The sequence below is a fragment of the Carettochelys insculpta genome, chromosome 1 (assembly GCF_033958435.1).
Source record: "Carettochelys insculpta isolate YL-2023 chromosome 1, ASM3395843v1, whole genome shotgun sequence".
Classification (NCBI taxonomy): domain Eukaryota; kingdom Metazoa; phylum Chordata; order Testudines; family Carettochelyidae; genus Carettochelys; species Carettochelys insculpta.
In genome coordinates, this window is record NC_134137.1 from 340234491 (window position 1) to 340257915 (window position 23425).

Sequence of the window (23425 nt, forward strand, 5' to 3'; positions counted from 1 at the left end):
TGTTACTTTAGTTTCATCTGATTTCTGATGGTGTTTTGACGTACAGTATGGAAGGGTAAACGCACTCATTTGATTAAATATTTCAGTGAATAAAACTTACTGTCATCCATCTGGAGACTTGGAGGACAATAGAACTTTTTATGAGTAATTAAATTTGGTAATCCTCTGAAGAGACTGCGGCATATTTTACATTCAAAAATGGTGTCCACGTCTTTTAACAAGATATGTTTAAGTTGTTTAGTTCCTGGAACAAAAGAAGTATTCACTTAAAACAAGGCACTTATTTAAAACTCCCGCTATTAAAACAAACATTTTCAAAACAAATTTCCCTGCTAAAACAGGAAATTATGCAAAACAAAATGTCATTATCCATTTCACTTGTAAATCAACTGTAAACATTCTGGATTACTACAAAAAGAGTAGGCTGAAAAAAAAAAAAAATCAAGATTACATATCGTATGAAAAGCAAAAGGAGTACAAGTTTAAATATTAAAATCAATAGCTAAATTCAGAAAGGGAGTTTTTGGTTAATGAGTTATAATTGATTAGCAGGTGGAAGGAAAGAACAGCCACCTACCCATTTAAATCAGAATTTAGCACCTTTCCAAGATCCTCAGGATGTACAACAAAACTCTCATTCAAAAAGATTGTCAAACATAGGGGGAAGCAGGGGGGGGAAATGCATAGAATACTATAAAATGAAAAGAGAATTGTAGATAAATTATAGACTGTTACATGAGGGTTGCCAAGATCAATAAACCTTCACTTTTATTACAGAACAGAATGTGGACATATATTTATAACAATTGTCTTCCTCACTGAAGAAAAATGCAGATTTTAAAATTAGATTTGAAGAAATTAAAAGTATGTAACTTATTGAACATTTGAGCCATCTAGTCCAACATAAATATGCCTGCCCATTTTTAATGTATTTTGAAATGTTGGATTGCACATTAATATTTTACCTCACTTATGCAGGAGTCCTTCTGTTAAAAACAAATAGAGGTGTAGCTATAACCATCTCATCTGACAATACAATTTAGCATTAATTTATACAGAAGATACAGAGATCAGATACAGACAAATTAGTATCTATAGCAGCCTTGAGAAGCTGAGCTAAAATAAGATAGCTGCCATAAGCACAAAAAATGAAACCTATAAGTGTCACTGAAAGACTAATTTTTCTACACATATTTAAAATCAAATTTAAACCTTCCTTTCCACAGTGGAAGTCAAAAGCTTAACAGTATTTCCTCCAGATGTATTAAACTCAAATTATTTCTGCTATCTATAAAATTAAAAACAGTTCATAAGACAATATACAAAGTTTTATGTGACTTGCATGTCTTTTTACACAATTATGGAACTAGAAACAAAACTTGCTATAATCCCACAATTTCTCAGAAATACAAATTAACGGACAGAAAATATCCCAAAGTACTTTTACTGAAAGATTCTTTTGCAACACTGTAAATCCAAAATATCCAACTTGAGTCAAACACAGAAAACAAATCATTTAAATGGTGAAGTGGGATATTTATAGTTGTTGATTTTTAAATTTTACCATATTTAATAAAAATAGCAAGTGTTTATTTTTAAAAAGGCAAACTGTATCCTGTCAGTATTCTGACCCTAGATTTTTAAGATATTCTTACCAGAAGTCAAAAGTAGATAGATATTATGAGACAGTGCTTTTGAGAATTCAAATGAAAAACTACATGATCCTAACTCAGAGCTCAAACTGAAAGGAAAGGCTCTCATTGACCCTCAGAGCTTCTGGACCTGGCACTATCTACATAAATTATTAATTTTACACTAGGAATTTGAGTTACTTAGTATTGACATTAAACTTTTGTTTTCAACGTTAAACTATGTAAACATCATCAAGGTCAACATTTTATCTGGAAATCACTTCTGCCCACACATTGCAGTTCACATGAAATGCATGTGTCACTCATTGCTGACATCCCCAGTCAACATTATACATATACAATGCAGCTGCATCTATGTAGACTGCTAAATTGCTCAAGTTAACCTATATGCATTAACATACAACGGAAGGGCATGGAGCAAAAAGAAACAGTTCTTATCCAGCGGTTCAACTTGCAAGTATGCTGTTTAAATTTTTTAACTGCTGATTTCAAAGCAGGGAGTCAAAGGCACCTAATTATAATTACCAGCAGCACATTTGACCTTTCCATTACTGAGACAATTGAGCTTTACCCTAGATGGCGTAAAAGAGCAAGAGCAAGATGCCGTCCAGTTGAATTTGTCGTAAGCGTTAGCAACATATGAAGCATGAAAATAGGAATAAAGCAGAACCCTATTTATTCAAACTAACAAGGGCACAGACCAGTACGAACAACCAAAGATTTGGACAATCTGGAGAACAGGAACGAGAGAGGTCGCAGCACCATCTAGCGGCCACAGAAGAGATCACCAATTTCTGGACTGTGTCCACTTGTTGGTCAGCTAATGAGGAGATCTGCATAATGGAGGGTTGGATAACCAGGGCTGTACTGTACTTGTGTCTGTCTTCTGCCTAGCCTAGGAACCACTCTCAATGTAGGTAGCAAGAGCCAGTTCTTAATCACCGTAACAGAAAGAAAGCTGTGCTAGTCTATATACTATCAAAACAAAACAAAGCAGTCCAGTAGCACTTCAAAGACTAACAAAATAATTTATTAGGTCGTGAGCTTTCATGGGACAGGCCCACTTCTTCAGACCATAGCCATACCAGAAGAGACTCAATATTTAAGGCACAGAGAACCAAAAAAGTAATCAAGGTTGACAAATCAGAAAAAAAATTATCAAGGTGAGCAATCAGAGAGTAGAGGGGCAGGGGGAGGGGAGTCAAGAATTAGACTGAGCCAAGTATTCATACTTTTAAGCTCTTCTGCGTACTTGTCTTACTCTAATTCTTGACTCCGCCCCCCCGCCCCGCTATGCTCTGATTGCTCACCTTGATAATATTTTTCTCATTTGTCAACCTTGATTACTTTTTTGGTTCTCTGTGCCTTAAATATTGAGTCTCTTCTGGTATGGCTACGGTCTGAAGAAGTGGGCCTGTCCCAGGAAAGCTCACCACCTAATAAATTATTTTGTTAGTCTTTGTGCTACTGGATTGGTTTTTTTATTTCTCTTAATCACAAGTACTGTGTTTGGTCTGAAAACTTGCCTGAGCTACACAGGAGCTTCATCAATAGTTAGGGAAATTCTCTGAAGGATAATCCTTTCAAGTGATTTGCACAGTCTTAGCAAAGAGATGGGAAGCTAACCTGTTGCAATAGTCTCATGTTTTAGCAAGGCTATTACTTTTGCTCTGTGAGAGATGAGATGTTTTATTCTCCTGGATGACTACAGAGACACGCAGCTAAGCCACTACCTGCTAGTTTTTTGACCCAAAGTTCTTCAAAAATTCAGGGGGGGATGTAAAACCTGGGGGCTTCAGAATGCATTTTAAGTGTTTCAGTAATACCTTCCATTTCATCTGCAGTGAAAAGCTGGAAGTCTTTTTCTGTTTCAGGTATGCACTGTTTGCAGTTCTGCCATTTTTTCTTCATTGGTCTTTCAAACGTTTTGTCCCCGTCTGACTTTGAAACATATCAAGCAGGTAGCAATGCTATTTGTAGAAACTGGCTAACGATGCCATGCTGCAGGCTTCTGAATAACACCTCAACTAGTTAACACAGGGCAAATTATAAATGGCAGCATTATTTCAAGATATATTAGCTTTGAGAGTATAAGACAAACTATCAATCGTGATGTTTTCTTTTAAATAGACAGTTGTCAAATGAACAGAATCTTTCAAGACTGTGCAAGTGATTTTAGACATTTTTATAAAGTATTAACAACTTTACAGAAATTGAAGAAATTCAGATCTACCTATTCCGGTAACCTACTCAGATACTTTTAAAAATACAATTTTTTAAAAAAACCTCCACCCAACCAGAGACTCTTTATTAAATATCTGTAGTAGAGCTATAGATTAATCACTGTTAACTCACATAATTAACTCTAGAGAAATAACTGCAATTAATCACAGATTTAATCCTATTGCTAAACAACAGAATAAAATTCAAATTTATTAAATAGTTTGGCTGTTTTCCTACACTTTCAATAACACCACAAGATACCAAGTATCTAGTGCTCACTTTATTTTATTACATATATTTGAACTGTAAAAACGATAAAATAAATAGTATTTTTCAGTGTAGCTCATTCAAGTACTGATAAATATTTTGTGTTGCTGGCTACAACAGTGCCATGCAAACACCTGTTTTCATTTTCAAGTGACACTGTAAACAAGAAGCAAGTAATATTATTTCCTGGAAATGTAAACAAGAGGTAAGACTGAGGGCACATATAGACTCTGAAGTTTTACGCTGTTTTATATTTGAATGAATGAATTTTGTGGTATATACTTCTACATTTGTTAGTTCAACTTCAATACTACAAAACTTGAATTAGGTGAATTGAAAAAATAATACTTTTGCTCTTTCCAGCCCAAATATTGTAATAAACAGTAAACACAAAGTGACCACTGTGTACTTTGTATTCTTTGTTGTAACTGAAGTTAAAATATTTGAAAATCTGGAAAACATCCTTACTATTTAAATAAATGGTATTTTGTTGTTTAACAGTGAGATTGATTACCCAATTCATCATTTTAATTACTTCACAGCACTAATTACTATATTAGCTCCATAGTGAATTATCTGGAGGGTTTTTTTGATCTTTGACAGTAGGCAACGCTGGCCCACGAATTAGTGCACTAGCCTGCGATGCAGAAGACCAGAGTTCAATTCTCTGCCTCACCAGAACTTGCATGCTGCTGAGCAAATCAGTTAATTTCTCTGTGACAGAGTTCCCCACAATACATAAGCATGAGTCAGATGAGAGGTCCATCTGTAGCTCAATGGCAGGTGCCCCAGAGGGAATGAATGGAACAAAGTAAAATTTAAGTGATCCATTTCTTATCTTGCACAGTTGCTGGAGCATTTCACACTTTTAAAAATACATTTACCTCCCCAAGACTCTGGTACCAAGGCCAAACAATCACCTAAGATGCCACACTTTACCGACAAGTAAACAGCTCATATTAAATGCCTAGTGTGGGGAGGGATGGGACACAAGTTTACTCTAACTGTTGGTGTAGAAAAGCAGCATTCTTCAGGGTCATTCATCATATTATGCAATATATTAAAATTTATATGCTAAAGAAAATTTCAGACTCCTGAGTCTAAAATATTACTGTGATCAGACCCGTGTTGCCACCATATTGGTTAACATCAAAATATTTTCCAAGTAGAGATCGTATGCCAAAAGAGTCAGGGTCCACTGCAACACTTTGCCGAAGGATTCCCTTTAAATAAAAATTCTAATTTAGAACCCCTCGAATCACATTTTTTTCATGTATTTATTTTTGAAATGACCTTTGTTCTTGGCTTATCCTCATCCATCCCACCATGAATACAAGACAAAATGAAATAGTTTGGCATTGTTACCAGCACATTCTTTCCATTTCTGGCCAAAGAGTTTTGTCATGTGCCCAGCACATTTTCAGTCTGCCTCTGCCCAGCAAGTTGTTTGTGGTCTCTGGGGATCCAGTCACTAATATGGGTTGTCCACCTATTGGCTTGCCTGCAGACTACATGACCGAGCCCTCTTCACTGTCTGTCATACATCCCTTGCATGACATCGGTCACCTCTCTATGCCTTCTAATCTCATCAGTCTATAGGTAATCATGGAGCAGTATCTTACACATTCACCTTTCCATGGCTCTCTGGGTGACAGCAAATTTTATTTCCTCTGCTTTCATTGTTGACCAGCGTTCTGGTCCATGTGGCACCACTGGCAAAATAGTGGAGTTAAACCATCCTTTGCTTTTCTTCACAGGCAATTCATCATCCGTTAGAGACATCTTTATTTTAAAGAAACATGCCCAACCTTCCTTTCTCTTCCTACTGCAGTCCCCTTCGAATGAGCTGTCTCTGTTCAGCTGCTGACCATAGTACATATATTTGTCAAACTCCTTGATTACTTTCCCATTTACATTAATTATTCTTGTTCCACAATGCTCAGCCCACAACATTGTCTTTGACATTTTCCCTTCCCACCTGATATCCTGTGAAGGGTTGAAAATGCTGCAATTTGTTCTCCAGTTCTATTTAGTCCTTTACTAGTATTACACAGCAAAGAAAAAACACGTTAACTGTTCTCCATCAATCTCTGATCCTTTCTCCCAGTTCAACTGCTTGAACAGAGTATCGAGCACTGCTGCAAATAGCTTCAGTGAAAATTATGTCACCTTGTCTGGCTCCTGTACGTATAACAGGGAATGGGACATTGAATAATATCTCTGTCAAATGATTCCTGTTGATTTCTTCCAGAAGGTCAATGTGCCTTGGGTCGATCCAGATTTTGTTGAGTACGACATTAATCGTCACCAAGTTGAATGTTTTTTTTGTAGCCAAAAAATGCAAGACACTTTGGTTCATTGCATTCCTTGCATTTTTCAAAGAGCTGCTGAAATAAGTGGAAGTGACCAATCCTCAAATATCCTGAGCTAAAACTAGCTTCTCCTCTACTTTTGTGCATTCCAAGGTTCTTCTTAATCCAACGGACTATGACATGAAGAAAGACCTTATACACTTGAGAAGAATGTATATTTTTGGTATACCTATATTAATAATAGCAATGATTTTTTTCTGTCATCACTTTAGCATTTTGGGGAGGGGTGTGGAAGGTAAGGGAGAGTGGTATAGCAACTTCATATTGAGAAAAATGTGCAAAGAATGCCTTCTGAGGGCATCTCCTCCAGAAACAGTTTGTCTTACCCAAGGGGAAACTACTGAGGAACACACACTTAAGCTCATTTGATGATATCCTACAGACAAAATTCCAGTAAGAGCACTAATTAGTGTCGGAGGAAGGTCTCCAATTTGCTAATAGCACCTGACAAAAGATCTTCTTACCAGACAGCAGGCCTCTCTAACAGTAGCAGCAGTGGAATGAAATTTACAAGGAACTAATCTGCTGCCCATGTAAGAGTCCCAAAACTTTACAGTTATTTTCAAATTGACTGTCAGCAGAAGAGAGGCAACCTTCCTTACTGTTATGTGTACACTGCAGGGAAAGAGGACAACAAAAGATTTCATTCAGGTTTATAGGAAATGTGGATGAATTCAGTGAACTTCAAGAGGATGCAGCCTCTTAAATCCACTGAAGCTTCTCCATCTTTTATACTTATTTCTGGCTAAGAGGCAGCTGACAGCTTCTCAAGTCCCAGTAATTTTCACGACTCTGTAATTAGCTCATCATGAAGGCAACAGAAGACTCGTGCAGGACTTCAACTACTGTAGATACCCACTGAAAGGAAGCATTCAGTTGTCATACGAATCACAATACTACTGTGTCACGTATGTAATTTTGTTTTTCAAAACTGCAGCAATTTGTTTTCTTGTGGTATAATAGCATGCATACCCCCTAAACAATGAGGATTAAAGCCATGTGTATTTTTCATGGGTAACATAACCAGATTGGAAAAAACCTCTATTAGAACTTCTTATTGAGGGTAAACACATTCTCCTCACTTAAAAACTTACTGAAACAAAGGTTTCTTTCACAATGAAATGTCATTTATCTGAAAGTGGTAATATTAAAATCCCAGTCAAAAGCTGTTTTTTCTTCTGACCAACTCTCTTGATGCAAATGAGAAAAGAGAGGGAAGTAAACCATGAATTTATGCCATGTCCAAATACAGATATTCTGGAATGGCCTAGGGACAAATTACTTGAAATTAGGTCACTCTGCTACCCAAGGAGACTCCACCTAATCCGCTTCAGGTGAGAGAGGAGCACACACAAATTTGAGGCCTTAGGCAATTCCATCCAAATGTTCCATCTTCTTATAAAAGACCACAGATGATCCATTTCACATCCTATTTTCCCCCTGGTCACTATTATATGTTTCTTAAATGGAAATGAAGAGAGAATAATGGAAGTCTGATCAAAGAGTTCTATCCCCTGGCAAACATCCTTCTCATAACGAGGATTGCCAACAATGATCACATAGATCTACAGGAGCTAGGACAGCCATATTTCTTGGTAATTACATAGTAACAGACATGATTCACAAGTCCTTCACACACCAAGATGTGTTGCTACAAATCTAAAAGAAAAATCTTTACATAAATTTAGATTTTAGGATTAAAGAAAACTCTTAATGCTCTAACACTGGCATTGAATCTCTGTGTTTTTATCCTGTGAACTGTGGAAATAAAAATATGTTTTAGTATATTTCAAAGGGGTCTGCCCTTGTAATGGGTTAAAGTCTTCTAACATTACTTACCTTGAGCATTCTCAACCAAAATTCAGCATTTACTGTCAGATACATACATTCATTGTCATGTATTGGCACTTGTGATGGAGTGTACCAACCCCATACTGGTGAGGGGAGGGTTGAAGAGTTGCTCTAGGTCCAAGAGACTACACCCAGTTCCCTCCACTGGGCATAATCACAGTGGAGGGAGGGATGACTCAGCTTAGTCTGGGGTGACTGAGGAGAAGAGCAGTCAGGTGCAGCAGCCTCGTGCTGAAAAGCCACTGGAGCTCTACACTGCCAGGACTGAGTCTGATAGCCAAGCCACTGGAAGACTACTGAAAGCAGTGATAATGTCAGCAGGACTGAAACAAGACTAGGAAGTGACTGAGGGAGTACACTTAGAGGGATCAGGCCTTGAGCAAGGGCCAATGTTTTGAAGATCAGAACCCAGTGGAATAAGGTTGACCCAGGCTCCCCTACCCAGTCTCGATCAGTGGGCAACATGACCCTGAAAAATAGCCACCACACCAGCAGTTCTCAACTTATTTACCACACAGAGCTACATACACAGCCCACAATTCGTTTAAGTGTGCCACATCCATGCAATATATATATATATATACACACCACACTGTTTGCTGCGACTACCCAGCCAGGCACATACTCCAGACCGTCAGGGACAAGGGTGACCCCACCCACCCAGCCATGGATGACCCTAGCTGAAAAGCTGCCCATGGGACACAATTCCACCCTGCACCAGCTCTCCCCCATGGAGATGCAACGTACAGGACAGTCTCCTGCTCTGTGAGCTTCAGGTATGAACATGTCCAGCAGAGGACAGGCAGATGGGCACTATCTGCTGCAGGCAGTCCAGGGAGCACTACAGCCTGCACATTCCTGCTCCTCCCACCCAGCCATGACACACAGCTGTAGCTAGTGGAGCAGACATGTACCCCTCACCCCACTTTCTAAGGATGCCTCGGACATGGATGATCGAAAGCAAGGAGGCAGCACTCTCCTGGTAGTGGCACTTTTCCTTTCCCTGCTCCACTGCCCCATATCCTTTCCTTCCCACTCTCTTCTGCTGCATTCCACTCCTTATTTCCTGTCCTTTTCTCTTCTTCCTCTACCCCATCACCCTGCCCCCTCCATCTAGCAAGGCAAGCCCTTCTCAGCACTTGTAGAAATCAGGGTGGGGGCCATGGAGGTGAAATGCCACCCCTCCCAAAACTACACCCATGTGTTGATGACCCAACACTTCTCATTACCCTGGCAATCCTACAGTGTGTCCTTGAGGCTTGCTTTGCCTTCCCTGTTGACAAGGAGCACGCCAGCAGAGTTTGCAACACCATCTTCCCCCTCAGCCAGCCATGCCGCTGCCCCATCCCAGTCAAGATGCAAGAGGCAAACTTTCAATTATTTTAGCACACAACTGGCCCATATCTGCGTGTTAATTGCACCACACCTGCCCATAGGCCACAGGGTGACAATCACTGCACTAGACAAAGTAGCCTTTGAGCTCTCACCATTAGGTGACACTATCCTGAGCTATTCAACTAAGCAATGAGCCTTTGCATTCTCACCAGTGGGTGACACTACCCTAAACCATAACTTTTAGGGAAATCAACCCTTGGAATCTTGCTGCTAGGTGTTATTCTTCAGCATGTCATCATTAGGAGATGTTGCTGGCCCAAAATATACAGCCAAGCCACAACAGCACAGGAGAAGAAAGTTCTGCTATCTATATATCACCACAAGACAGACACCAGGTATTTTTATTCTATTTTCAAATTTTGAGGGAAAACATCAAAAAAAGGTGATAGACATAGATCCTTAACAGAAATTATAACTGGCATTATGACAACTGTGCCACAAAATCAAAACTCCTTGCAACTTTAAAAATACAGATGTTTTAAGAAGATAGCATAATGTAGTTGGGACTGTCCCCTCATCATCTTGCATGAAAATACTGCTAGAGGATCTGGTGATCTCACAAGAAAAGATTTTAAATCTCAGCCAAACAATTTGCAGTTATGTGTAGAAGGTTCTATGGTATAAGTAACCTTACTGACACACACTTACTCTCACGCATTTAAAGGCAAGAAATAATCAAAAAGAAAACAAATACTCTTACCTGATCGAAAACACTCAATAATCTGTTGAATACCAGACTTTGACATCTGCAGAGGTTGCTGCAGCAAAGGAGGATCACCAGGTTCCAACAAATAAACTGCAAAGCATCAAGGATGACAGTTAGAGGAGGGGGGAGGAGAGAGAGAGAGAGAGACACCCAAATAATTGAAGCTGACTCAAATACAGGACAAAGTAAGCAAGAAATGTGATCCCTTTTCATTGAATTTGAGAGCTAATAAAGGTGGCTAGCTCTATTCTTTATAAAAAAGGATGGCTTAGGCAAGGCATTCAGAATTTTGCACTCTTCCCCTCTTTGCAATTAAAACTAAATTTAAAGAATGAGAGTTTTTTTTTCCTTATCAAAGCTGCTTACTTCAGGCAATATGTTATTATTCAGATTAGTTTTTTTAAACTGTTTGTTTATATAGTCCTGTGTCACCTTACTAACAGATTTTTTGGAGCCTAAACATGCATCTGACAAAGTGGGTCTTGGCCCACACAAGCTTAATCTCCAAAAAAAAAAAAAATCTGTTAGTCTATAAAGGTGCAATAGGACTTCTCATTGTTTTTGCAGATACAGACTAACATGGCTACCCCTCAGATAACAGTCCTGTGTGCTTTTCATAAATGGATATGAATATGTACATACTCTAAAACAGAAAAGAACCATAGATAACCCAGTGGTCTCTGCCAACACAGAATTGCCTGTTAGATTGGCATTACTCAAAACACATTGTGCTTTCATAAAATTTTCCATCTCATTTTTTGGAACAAGCAAAAAAATTATAGGTATGTGAAAACAAAAAGAAAAAAAAAAATCTAAAGTACCAAATTTAGCATCTGCAGCTTATGGGCAGATCCCAGTGATTTTTATCAAAAGTGCAGATTTATAATCAGGAACTGACTCTGTTGTTGCACCGATGTAGTAAAAAGCATGAACATATCTAGTTAATGTTTACTGCAAGCTATACACTGCAATAATAGTCAAGCATTTTTAAAATCAAGCCAACTTTAGAAATATTGTATCCAAAAAGACACTTTCTAAATTTGATTAAAATTCATCTCCCATTTTTTGTGAATAAAAAATATATGTATAAACTTTAGTGACATGTAACTAGAAAACTCAGGTATACCTAGTGATCAAGATATACATCACTATATCCCATATATATAAACACACAGATAAATCATTTTATTGGCCAGAATTCATTTTATACACAGGAATAGCCCCATTTAACTGAATGAGGCTACTCAAATTCATAACTTTAAACAGGTAAGTGCCTACAAACACAGGGCTCGGATCTCCTAAAGTCTGTTCTGTTAGGATAGTGAAGTGCTAAAATAAATTTCCTAGGGAGGCTGTGGAATTGCCATCATTGTCTAACCTGCTCTTAAAAATCTCTAAACACCTGTGACACATGGTCTAGATGGTGCTTGGTCCACATATGAGTGCAGGGGACTGGACTTGATGACCTCTCAAGGTTCCTTCCACTTCTACAACTCTATGTCTACACCAGTGGTTTCCAATCACATGCCACAGCGCACCAGTGTACTGCGAGAACTAGATGTGCGGTAGAAATTTCATCAATTTCCCCTCCCCTCAGCTCTTTGTAGAGCCATGGGGGCAGTGGAGGGGGATGGCAAGGAACTGACAACCCCAAGCCACCTGGGGGCTCAAGCACAAGGCTGCCTGAGTCCCAGCTGGCATGGGGTTGTCAATTTCCCTCCCAAAGCCACCTTGCAAAGGCTCTGTGAGGGAAAATTGACCCAACCCATGCCATCTGGTAATCAGGCAGCCTTGCTGTTTGAGCCCCCGCTGGCTTGGGGTTGTCAATTCCCCATCATCCCCCTCCCCTGGCCCCCATGGCTCTACAAAGAGCTGAGGGGAGGGGAAATTGACCAACCCTGGGCTGGCTGGTCAATTTCCCTTTGCAGAGGCTTTACAAGGCTGCCAAACCCCTACCAGCTGGATCAAGCAGTCTTGCTGCTTGATCCCCCACCTGACACAGTGTCATCAATCCTCTCTCCTGTGGCTCTGCATTTATGAACAATTGATTCAGCTGGAAGAAGTGGGTGTGCCATGGAATTGTTTGTCTCACTGGAGCATGTCATGTTACTGACAAGGTTGGGAGCCATTGGTATACACTGCAATTGTACACTCGTACCTGGTGTATGCTAGCAGACTGAAAACCTGCAGTGCTCAGGCAGATTAAATGAAATATTGTCTGGGCTCAGGGTTGCAGCTGAGCTCTAGAACCCAGTGAGGTGGAAGGGTCCCGAAAGATCTACACTGCAATTAAACCACATATATTTTTATTCAAGAGATCAAGGTATGGACGGCAGGTGTAAGAGGCAAGGGGAGGTGATGCCTCCAGTGAGTCTTAGTACTCAACCCCTCACATATTCCTGTCCCTTTCCTGACTGCACCTGTAGGTTCCCATAGAAGGTTGTTGCTGTGAGAGACTGGGGAACTCCTCTATGCAGGGGATCTGTTAACTTAAAAGTTAAAAGCCTTCCAGTTTGCCAGACTTATTCGCATAGCATCAAACTTGTGAAAAAGACATTAAGTGGTAATAAAACCATTTAATAGGCATGTGCTGACAGGAAGAATATAAACTGTCAGTTTCTGAATTTACTGGCAAAAACCGTCGGGCAGTACTATATCTACAGGACCTGAGCTTAAAACTAGCTTTAAATATTTCGTTAGTCTGTTGCCAAAAATTATGAAGGCACATCTCTAAAAAACTCTTATAGATTTTTACAGCACAATTTGAAGTAAATGCTTGGATTTCGAGTTTTTTAACGTAAGTACTTCAAAGACAACAATTATCAATTTTTTTTTTTTTTATTTTAAATTACTGTAGTACAAAAACTTACTTCTAAAGTCTTTCTGCCCACCCCTACACTCATTTCATCCTGTGGAAAAGCACCCTTAAAGGGAAAATATTCCCTCTCTTCCAGATACCTGAACAAATGAGTCTCTCTTTCTTTACTTCTGACAATTTGATTAACTAGTTTTTAAGAGAACCCTCCAGCAAAATCAGTACTTCACTAAGATATAAAATCCTTTGTTATATTTAAAATCCTTGGAAAAATATTTTGAACAAACCTGGTGAAATTTCATAAACCTGTCTATTTTTATGACGATCACAAAATATATTAGTGTTCTCTTTTTCTAAAAAGCAATTAACTTTGTTATGAACAAACTAAACATCTCTGTTTCAGTGTATTAATCAGGAATGGTTACATTATGAAGGCTTAAGAGAATGTTTAAACTATAATGTCAGCTTAGAAATATTCATGAAAATGTAAAAAATGGAAGAGCTGCATCACGTATTCCATAATGTTTAATGTTGTATTCAGCAGGACAGCTGATGTTCCCTTAGTACAAGTTTTTTGCAAATAAATCTCTGACAAACTTCAGGGTATACTGAAAAAAAACTGTGACTAACATTTTTATTCCCAAATTTAGTGCTTTTAATTGAGTATCTTCCACATGTCCGGTCTTCATAATCTGGCATGTAGTTGAAAACATGTTCCGTTTTCTTTAGAAAGAACAAGAAGGAGAATTTTTTTTCCAAGTGTCACTTGATACATCTAGATTCTGAGATTTAGCTGGAAGCAATAAGGAGAGAGAGGGAGGGAAGAGAAAAAGGAGAAGTGGGAAGGTAGCAGGGCCTGGTCAGAGTAGGGGTGCATTATGGGCGATACCATAGGCTGGAAAACTTGCCTTTCTGAGCAGCAGCTTCACCTGCCACCCATGTGTCAATGCATAGGATAATGTTATTTTTGAATAGCTGAAAAATTAGAGAAATTTTAAAGATAAAGGGAAATACTGCTCAGAACAAAAGCAGTTACAAACAAATTGAAACTGCAAAGATTACTTTAGGAAAATAGCCTAAGAATGGCAGACTTCTTATTCTATCCAACTATGCTCATACCCTAAACATTGTTGAAACACACACCCTACTAATTTACTTGCTTTCCTCAAAAAAAAAACACCACACACACTTTTGGGCTATGTACTGCCTCTGATGTCCACTTGACAGCAACATGAAGTGGACAAAATGCATTGGCTGCAAGGGAAGCATTGTATATTCACTATTTTTAAAAATGACAGTAATTCACGTTTCTATTTAGATGGAAAGGTTTATATTTGAAACTATTCAATTTATTTCTCAAACTACCTTCAGCTAAGCTATGGGTGCACACTCAAAGTTGGTAGACAATTTCCCTTTACGAGTCCCAAAAATTCATGCCATATTGACACTTTTAAAAAGGGGTGTGGTAGGGGAGAAAAGAAAGAGGACACCTCCTTATACATATTCCTATCACAACAAAACAATATTCTGATAGAGACTTCCAACTATAGCTATTAAGTACAACAATAATACAAAGTCTCAACGAAAACTTACAGACTAGGGAAAAAATCAGAACACGATTTTTTAAAAAAAAAATGCAGACACAGTGTGACTACTCTTATTATCTTGCCTTCCCCTCAGCTCAGTCCACAAAATGTCCATGTGAGCTTGGAGGTTAATATGCACCCTTCAAGATCTGAGAAACTGATCTTCTTGAAGTAATTTATTGTGACAGTTTTAGGATATATAATTATATTTTAAAAAACTGAAATTGGGGAACTTTGTATTTGCCAGTGTAACAGCTTCATTATTACTTCACATTTCTGATGTCACAACCAGTTTCTGAAAGCTTCTCAGAGGAGAGAATCAATTAAAAAAAAAAAAACACATCACATTGCACTATACCTGGTTCACAGCATCCATGGTGATGATGGTCAGTCTGACAACACTTATCCCTTAGAGGCATTTTCTGTGTGCACCACCTACTTTCCTTCTACATCCAGCAGCTTGTTTCTGCTAAAATAAGCAAATTCTCTGTCACCTCCTACACTAAAGACTTAAACAATATTAACAACCTACCCCCATTTCCTAAAGATTAAAAGAGCACCAAACACACTGAGAGATCAACTGTGTCTTTTTTAGGATGGAAAGCCTATACAGTTTAACAAGCATTTTCAAATCTTAAAATAAATAAATAAATAAATAAATAAATGTTTACTTCAGTGCGTTTCAATGAAGGTCAAAAGCTTCAACAGTTACGGAATCAAGGAAACCCTCCTTCCTACCAAAACCCACTCATATCCCTACAGTAAATTATTAAATAATTAACATTTCAATCCCTGTCTCCTACAAGAACGAATGTTATAGGCATGCGTTAAACAGAAGGCAGAAAGCGCACAGATCCAAGTTTTCGACAGTCCTTCTGCGTTTCAACACCCCCTTGCTTGGCTGTAGTGATTTAACCCGTATTTCACTTACTACGGTTTGTCCTGCCATAGCCTCTACCGCTGTTAAAACCCACCTAGAATCTTCTGACTCCTCCAATATTACCAAGCACAGACACAGCTGTGAAAACCAAAGTGAAACTGCCTGGCGGCTCTGCGCTGGGTGCTGAAGGGGGACTGAGGCCCCATATGCTGCGTGTTACTTCAGGAACGGCCCCATCACGGACTCTTCACTTCCATACTAGGGACAGAGAAACCTGCCCTGAATCAGCCCCCAGAACCTGCCCCACCCCCCGACCCAACAACAACAGGAACCGTGCCCTGAGCTCCCCGCCCCGCAGCGCCCCCTGTCCCCGCGGCGCTGCCCCCAGGAACCCGGCCCTGCCCCGCCGCCAGGACTACAGCAGCGCCCAGCCCGCGGGAGAGCGGGCCAGCCGGGCGCCTGAGCTGGCAGAGCCCGCCCGGCACAGGGGCTGCGGCGCTTCCCCGCGCTCCGGGCTGCGGCGGCAGCGGCAGCAGCCCCGCGGGGGTAGGGCTCCGGCCAGCCGGGCTGCACTTACGGAGGCTCCCGGGGACTGGATGCGCGGCAGCCGCCAGCTCCAGTCCCGGGCGGCGCGGCGCACCACGAGCCCCGCAGGGAGCGGGCGGCGGCCGGGGCTGAGCCGAGCGGGTCCCGCGCAGAGCCGGCAGGTGACAGCGGGCGCCAAAGCGGCGCGGTGGCCGGAAGCAGGGGGCGGGGCGGGACGCAGCGCCCGCGCGCGGAGTTGCCGCTGACCGGACTCTCCTTCGCTCTCCCCGTCCCGCTCCGAACTGAACTTCACTGTCCCGTGTCCCGCCGGCGCAGCGGGAGCGACGGCCACTGACCCCGGAGCCGGATGGGCACAGGGGCAGGAAGTGACTGCGGCCGCGGCGGCTCGCGGCAGCGCACTGCGCAGGCGCCGCACCCGGCTTCCCCTTGCCCCGCCCACACGCACAGGTGCTTGCAGGGCGCGCGGGCAGCGCTGGAGCTGGAGCTGGTAGGAGGAAGGCGGCCGGGCGGGTAGCTGGGTAGCCGCCCACGTGTGGCAAGGCGCGAGCGGCCTCCTCGCCGTCCCGCGCGCGCCACTGGCACGGCTGCATCATCGCAGCTTCTCGCGCCGTGGCCGAGCCCGAGCGCAGCCCGCTGCCTGCGCAATGTGAGTAAAGACCGCGCTGGGCGCAGCGCTGGCTGGAGGCACCAAGTGCACAGTCGCAACGGGGCAAGCCGCCCAGAGCACGACCATGTGCACGCGTGGGACACGCCGCACGCCTGTCCCACAGCCTCCTGCGCTGTTGCAATGCAACCTACACACAGGCTGTGGCACAGAGCCTCGTTGACTGTGGACAGCAGCAACGAGACTGAGGAGTTCCCGAGGTGTCCTCTGCAAAATCCGATGTAGCAGCTGTGGCAGCCCCGCTTCTTCCGTTGCCATCTGCCGAGGGTGACCACATTGCCCTATGGCAAATATGGCACACCAGCCTCTGGAGGTGGGGGAGGGGGGCTGCTATTCCACGTCAGAGCTCCACAGTGATGGGGCAGCAGCCCCACAGTGAGGCACGAGGGGTGGAAACTTGCAGCCTCCTAATGGGGGGGAGTGGAGGCTGGGGGCTCCACAACCTCACAGCAAGGGAGCACCAGGGCATGAGGTATCTGCCCCAGGGAAGAGCTCAGCAGCTGTGGGTGCTTCCTTCATGTGGGTTGGGGAATGGGGCAGCCTCCAAGTGGAGCCCCTGGCAGTGGGGGCTGTCGTCTCTGGCCACCAAGTGCCAGGAAACAGGAGCCCCACAAAATATGGGATAATTTACCCATTTTCTTTAAAAAATTGGAACACCTGTAAGACAACTTAAGTAAGGGACTGTTCCAGGAAAAATGGGATAGATAGTCACCTTACACCTGCCTCACAGTGGTCTGCATTCCATAAGCAGAAAAAATGGTGGACCAGCCTCTCCTGTAAGAGAGCCAAGAAGAGCCCTTCTTCTACCATATCCCAAATCTCTCCAGTTCTGAGCCTTGCCTTGTTGACTATTGGCTGAAATTCTCCCATTCTTATGTGACGACCAGAAGCAATCCCATCTGTGCAAGAAACGTGGGGAGAGTGAAAGTTGTCTGACAGCTGGTATTTCTAATCCTGCGTCCACACGAGTAAGGAAATGGTAAATGCACCATTGTCAGGCTGATACTACTACTATTCAGTGGGGCAAGCACTGATAAGAAAATGACTCCCCTTACAGAGTTTGAGGCTTCTGCTGGGGCCCATCTGCGCTACAGGAAAGATGGCCCCCGCTGCAGTCAGAAGGAAATGGATGGAATAGTAAACAGCTCATATCCATCTCTGGACAATATATTTTATACAACTACATTCTGCTTTTAGAAATCTAATATTGCTTTTTCTCCAAATTATTATTTCAACAAATTTTATTAGGATTTGCAAAAGTGACTGGGAATCTGGACTTGTATGTTCCATGTGTATTCTACCTTGGCCTTCTTTCTGCTTTTCACATGTCCAAGATCCCATTCTTTACAGCTCCAGGCCCTCACATTTCACTAAGGCTGCTGCTACACTACCATTCTTCCATCAGACATGCTATGGTCATGAGGCAATTTGAAGCAGGCTAATGAGCTACTAACGTGCATATTCAGCTCCTCGTTAGCATAATGGCAGCCATGCAAACAGACTTTGACTGCAGATTGACAGTGAAGATGAGGGCAGCTTTGAAATAAGTGCCCCACTTTGACATTCCCTTACTCCAATCTAGTTTTATGGGAGTAAGGGAATGTCGAAGTGGAGCACTTTTTTTGAAGCTGCTCCCATCTTCTCTGTCAGTCGAAGTCTGTTTGCATGGTTGCCGTTATGCTAATGAGGTGCTGAATATGCACGTTAGTGCCTTATTAACCTGCTTAGAAACTTTCCCATCCACCTTCCCTGGTATAGACAGCCAAGTTAGCTGCTTGCAGATAGGTCAATTTCAGCTATGCAATTGCCATATCTAGAACTACGTGTCTGTGGTCAACTTACTTTGCCTAGTAGAAACTAAGGTTATGTCTACAGTACATGATAAAGTCAAATTTAAGGCAGTTATTTTGCTTTTACATTCTCACCGTCTTCACTGTAAATACCACTAGCTAGATTTTAGGGAGCACTAGTACCGATCTAACATTGTCAAAAGCATGTGGGTGTAACATCAAGTTTGAATTTAGAAGTTCAAATGAAGGCTAGTGTGGAAGTGCCGTGTCTTTGAATCGAATTCTTTAGCCTCCAGAGGTGTCACGTATGCATCCCACAATGCCCACAGTCCTCCACTCTGGCCACTTTTATCTCCACTGCTCTCCAGAGCTGCGTCTACACGTGCACGCTACTTCGAAGTAGCGGCACCAACTTCGAAATAGCGCCCGTCGCGTCTACACGCGTCGGGCGCTATTTCGAAGTTAACTTCGACGTTAGGCGGCGAGACGTCGAAGTCGCTAACCTCATGAGGAGATAGGAATAGCGCCCTACTTCGACGTTCAACGTCAAAGTGGGGACCGTGTAGACGATCCGCGTCCCGCAACGTCGAAATTGCTGGGTCCTCCATGGCGGCCATCAGCTGGGGGGTTGAGAGATGCTCTCTCTCCAGCCCCTGCGGGGCTCTATGGTCACCGTGGGCAGCAGCCCTTAGCCCAGGGCTTCTGGCTGCTTCTGCGGCAGCTGGGGATCTATGCTGCAGGCACAGGGTCTGCAACCAGTTGTCAGCTCTGTGTATCTTGTGTTGTTTAGTGCAACTGTGTATGGGAGGGGCCCTTTAAGGGAGCGGCTGGCTGTTGAGTCCGCCCTGTGACCCTGTCTGCAGCTGTGCCTGGCATCCCTATTTCGATGTGTGCTACTTTGACGTGTAGACGTTCCCTCGCTGCGCCTATTTCGATGTTGGGCTGAGCAACGTCGAAGTTGAACATCGACGTTGCCGGCCCTGGAGGACGTGTAGACGTTATTCATCGAAATAGACTATTTCGATGTTGGCTGCACGTGTAGACGTAGCCCAGATGTGCAGGAATTAGCCAACAAGAAGCCCACAAATTTGAATTTGGCACCGGTGGCTAAGATTTTCGGGGTCTTGCTGCCACTTGGGGGAAGTCTCCCCCAGTTGCTAAGATTTTTGAAGGCTTGCTGCTACCAGGGGAAGTCTCCCCCAGTGGCTAAGATTTTTGGGGGCTTGCTGCCCCTGGGGGAAAGTCTCCCCTGTTAGCTAAGATTTTCAGGGGCTTGCAGCCAGTAGGGGGACATTTCAACTGGCTCTCGAGCCACAGACCTCACACCCCCCACTCAAAAAGATTTTCAGGGTCCACATCAACTGGCCCTTCATGCTCTGATCCACCCAATGTCCCCCACTCCCCCCACCAAATCAGATGAGGGGGTCTGGCACCCTGACAGTCAATCAGTGCTGGCCCCTGCACCTGAGCACCGCTGCTTGTTGGAATTTGGTGAGCCTTATCCCCTGTGTTATACAGCTCTGTGTAGTGTAGTGGGAAGCCCAACATTTTTTTCCTAACCTTTCCTATCCTCTTTCTTCAAGCTTTGGTCCCCTTACCACAAGGAAGAGTGAGTGGAGGACCAGTTGAGAAGACACAGACTGCTGGGTGCTCCCGGGTCACAGAAGCTATGTAATGGACTGGGAAGCCAAAAACCCTGCCTCACAAAGGCTATTTCTACACTAACCCAAAACTTTGAAATAGCCATGCAAATGGCCATTTCGAAGTTTATTAATGAAGTGCTGAAATACATATTCAGCGCCTCATTAGAATGCCGGCAGCTGCGGCACTTTGAAATTGACGCGGCTTACAGCCACATGGCTCATCCAGATGGGGCTCCTTTTCAAAAGGACCCCACCAACTTTGAAATCCCCTTATTCCTAACAGTAGATAGGAATAAGGGGATTTCGAAGTTACATGGCCCTTTCGAAGTTTTGGGCTAGTGTAGACACAGACAAAATCTCTTTTTTCAAAACCTTTACTATCCTACTCTTCTTCAAGCTTTGCATTGTTCCTGAGTTATTTTTAGGGATCATATGTAATAAAGCGAGGGGAGACAGTGGGTGGAGGGCCAGTTGAGAAGACTCAGACACCTGCTGCTTTTTGTAAAATCTTTGACAATTCAGTTACAGCTACAGTTATAAAAAACAATTCAGTTGTAGAAGCAAGAGATTTCAGTTAATTTGGCAATCTTTGTTGATACCCTACTTTTCCTTCCTTCTTCCTGAAAAAATGGTCATTTGCTTTCCATGGGAGGGGAATAAGAGCAATGCAATGTGAGAAGGTGACATCACATACCCACAACCACTTGTGGGGCATTTTGTCCTATGCTGTGCCTGCAAAAATACCCAGAATGCTACAGCAATGAGGTAACTGTGGGATAGGTCAAATGAAGGCATGCAAAGGCATGCAAATGAAGGAAATTGAAAATGCAAGTGAGGCACAAATTTACATATCTGGCACCTCATTTGCATATCCTTTCGAAAGAAGAAAAGGAATGTAGGTGCAGCTCTTTTGAAAGTAATCCTTCATCTTTGAAAGAACCCTTCTTTCTAAAAAAAAAATGGAAGAAGGGTTCTTTCGACGATGGGGACTACTTTTGAAAGAACTGAATCTACACCGCTTTTCTTCTTCCAAAAGGTGCTCTTTTGAAAGATGAATATGCAAATAAGGTGCCAGATACACAAATCTGCACCTCATTTGCATTTTCTATTTCTCTCATTTGCATGCCTCTTTTGAAAGAGGAATGCAAGTGTAGACACAGCCCAAGTGTATGGAAAATGGTGAAAGAAGGGAAAGGAGAATGTGAGGGCCAGGGGGGATGCAGTGGTAGGGGGGCTGTGTCACATTTATACTAGTTCCTGCACTTTTATTTATGTATTTATTTATTGGTTGGTTGGTTTTGGAAATCTTTTGAGGTCTCATAATGGCTGCTTGTCTGCTTAGCAATGGGTGACTGTAGTACTGCTTGAACAAGTTTACAAATAAAGTCTTTTATGTCATCAAGAAAGTTTATTGCTATCTGAGTATCAAATCATACAATCATGACCTGAAAGCATGAAGCCAAAAATATGATCAGGAATTATACATAAGTAAACAAACACTATTGCTCTATGCAAGTAGGTACAGAAATCTACACTTCTTTGTAAGAACCCACACTATGATTCGTCCATCCTTCTCCCTTCCTCCCCCCAGTTCATTATACTAGGGGTGGGAGACCCCCAGCCCAGAGTCCAGATCCGAACTGCAACTTGTCTAGATCAGGCTTGCGGCTCCCCTCTATAGCATCCAGCCTGCGGTGGGGTAGAAGGTTTGGAGCCCCAAACCTTGTGGGATGAATCAGGCAAGCCAGGGTCTGAGCCAGTTCACAAGCTTTGCCAGGGAGTGGGAGAGCAGGAAGTGGCACCATTCAGTGCTGCTGCCATTCACAGCTATTCTCCCAGCTGAGGGGAAAAGTAGGGGCAGAAGAGGCCTCAGCAGTAATGCCTGGAGACTTCATACCAGAATTCTGGCCAATCAGATCAGCAGAGGGCACTGCCTGGGAAGGGAAGGAGGGAGCACAGAGCCATGTGTGTCTGGGGGATAAGCAAGTAAGTGCACCCCTATCACCCAGACCCTGTTCTGCTTAACTGCTCCTGCACCCCCTCCCATCCAGACCACCCATTCCCATCCTCTTCCTCCCTCACAGACCCCTGCATCCAAGATCATGCACCCAAAGCCCTCTACCTCTTTCCCACCCAGCTCCCCTACCCACCCCCTGCTCCTGCCCTCTCCCTCCCAGACCCCTCACCCCTACTCTGATCCCTCCCTTACAGACCACACACCCCGATCCCTCCTGTACTCTTCCTCCCACTTAGACCCACACCCGCAGCTTGCTCCTGCACCCTCCTCTTGCTCAGATCTGCCACCCACAGCTCACTCCTGTACCCCCTCCCACCCAGACCCCTCACTGTCAACTCACAAAGCACCAAAAATGTTGCTTCCTTCATGCAAATGTTCTGGACTCATTGCTCGTCATCCCAAGTCTGCAAGACAACGTGGGCCTATCAGTCTGTGTTTGTAACCCTATGCCAGAAACACTGGTCTACATAGGGGATGTCATAGAATCATAGAATTCTAGAGCTGGAAGGGACCTCAGGAGATCATCTGGTCCAGCCCCCTGCCTAATGCAGGATCAACCCAAACTAAATCATCCCAGCCAGGACTTTGTCAAGCTGGGACTTAAAAACCTCTAGGGATGGAGATTCCACCGCCTCTCTGGGTAACACATTCCAGTGCTTCATCACCCTCCTGGTGAAATGGTTTTTCCTAATATCCAACCTACACCTCTTCCTCTGTAACTTCAGACCATTTCTCCTTGTTCTGCCATCTGTCACCATTGAAAACAGTCTCTCTCCATCCTCTTTAGAGCCCCCTTTCAGGAAGTTGAAGGCTGCTATCAAATTGCCACTCAGTCTTCTCTTCTGCAAACTAAATAAGCCCAAATATCTCAGCCTCTCTTCATAGGTTATGTGCTCCAGACCCCTAATCATTTTTGTTGCCCTCTGCTGAGCCCTCTCTGATACATCCACATCCTTTCTATAGTGGGGGTCCCAGAACTGGACACAATACTCTAGAGGTGGTCTCACCAATGCCCAGT

The 23425-nt window shown here is 43.0% G+C and overlaps 1 protein-coding gene across 4 annotated transcripts in view; it reads right to left on the reverse strand.

The window, feature by feature from the left end:
• ZNF800 (zinc finger protein 800) overlaps positions 1–16636 on the reverse strand; it is a 34929-nt gene extending 18293 nt beyond the window's left edge. For 2 of the 4 annotated variants that reach the window (XM_074984125.1, XM_074984123.1), the window contains exons 1-4: positions 16325–16611; positions 15226–15336; positions 10461–10556; positions 101–244 (exon numbers count right to left, since the gene is read on the reverse strand). In XM_074984125.1, coding sequence (XP_074840226.1) covers positions 101–244; positions 10461–10556; positions 15226–15286 — 301 coding nt within the window. In that variant the 5' untranslated portion in view covers positions 15287–15336; positions 16325–16611. Of the gene's footprint in view, positions 1–100; positions 245–10460; positions 10557–15225; positions 15337–16324 lie in introns of all 4 variants that reach the window. The other 2 variants (XM_074984124.1, XM_074984126.1) reach the window with 2 other exon arrangements.
• Positions 16637–23425: the final 6789 nt, after the last annotated feature.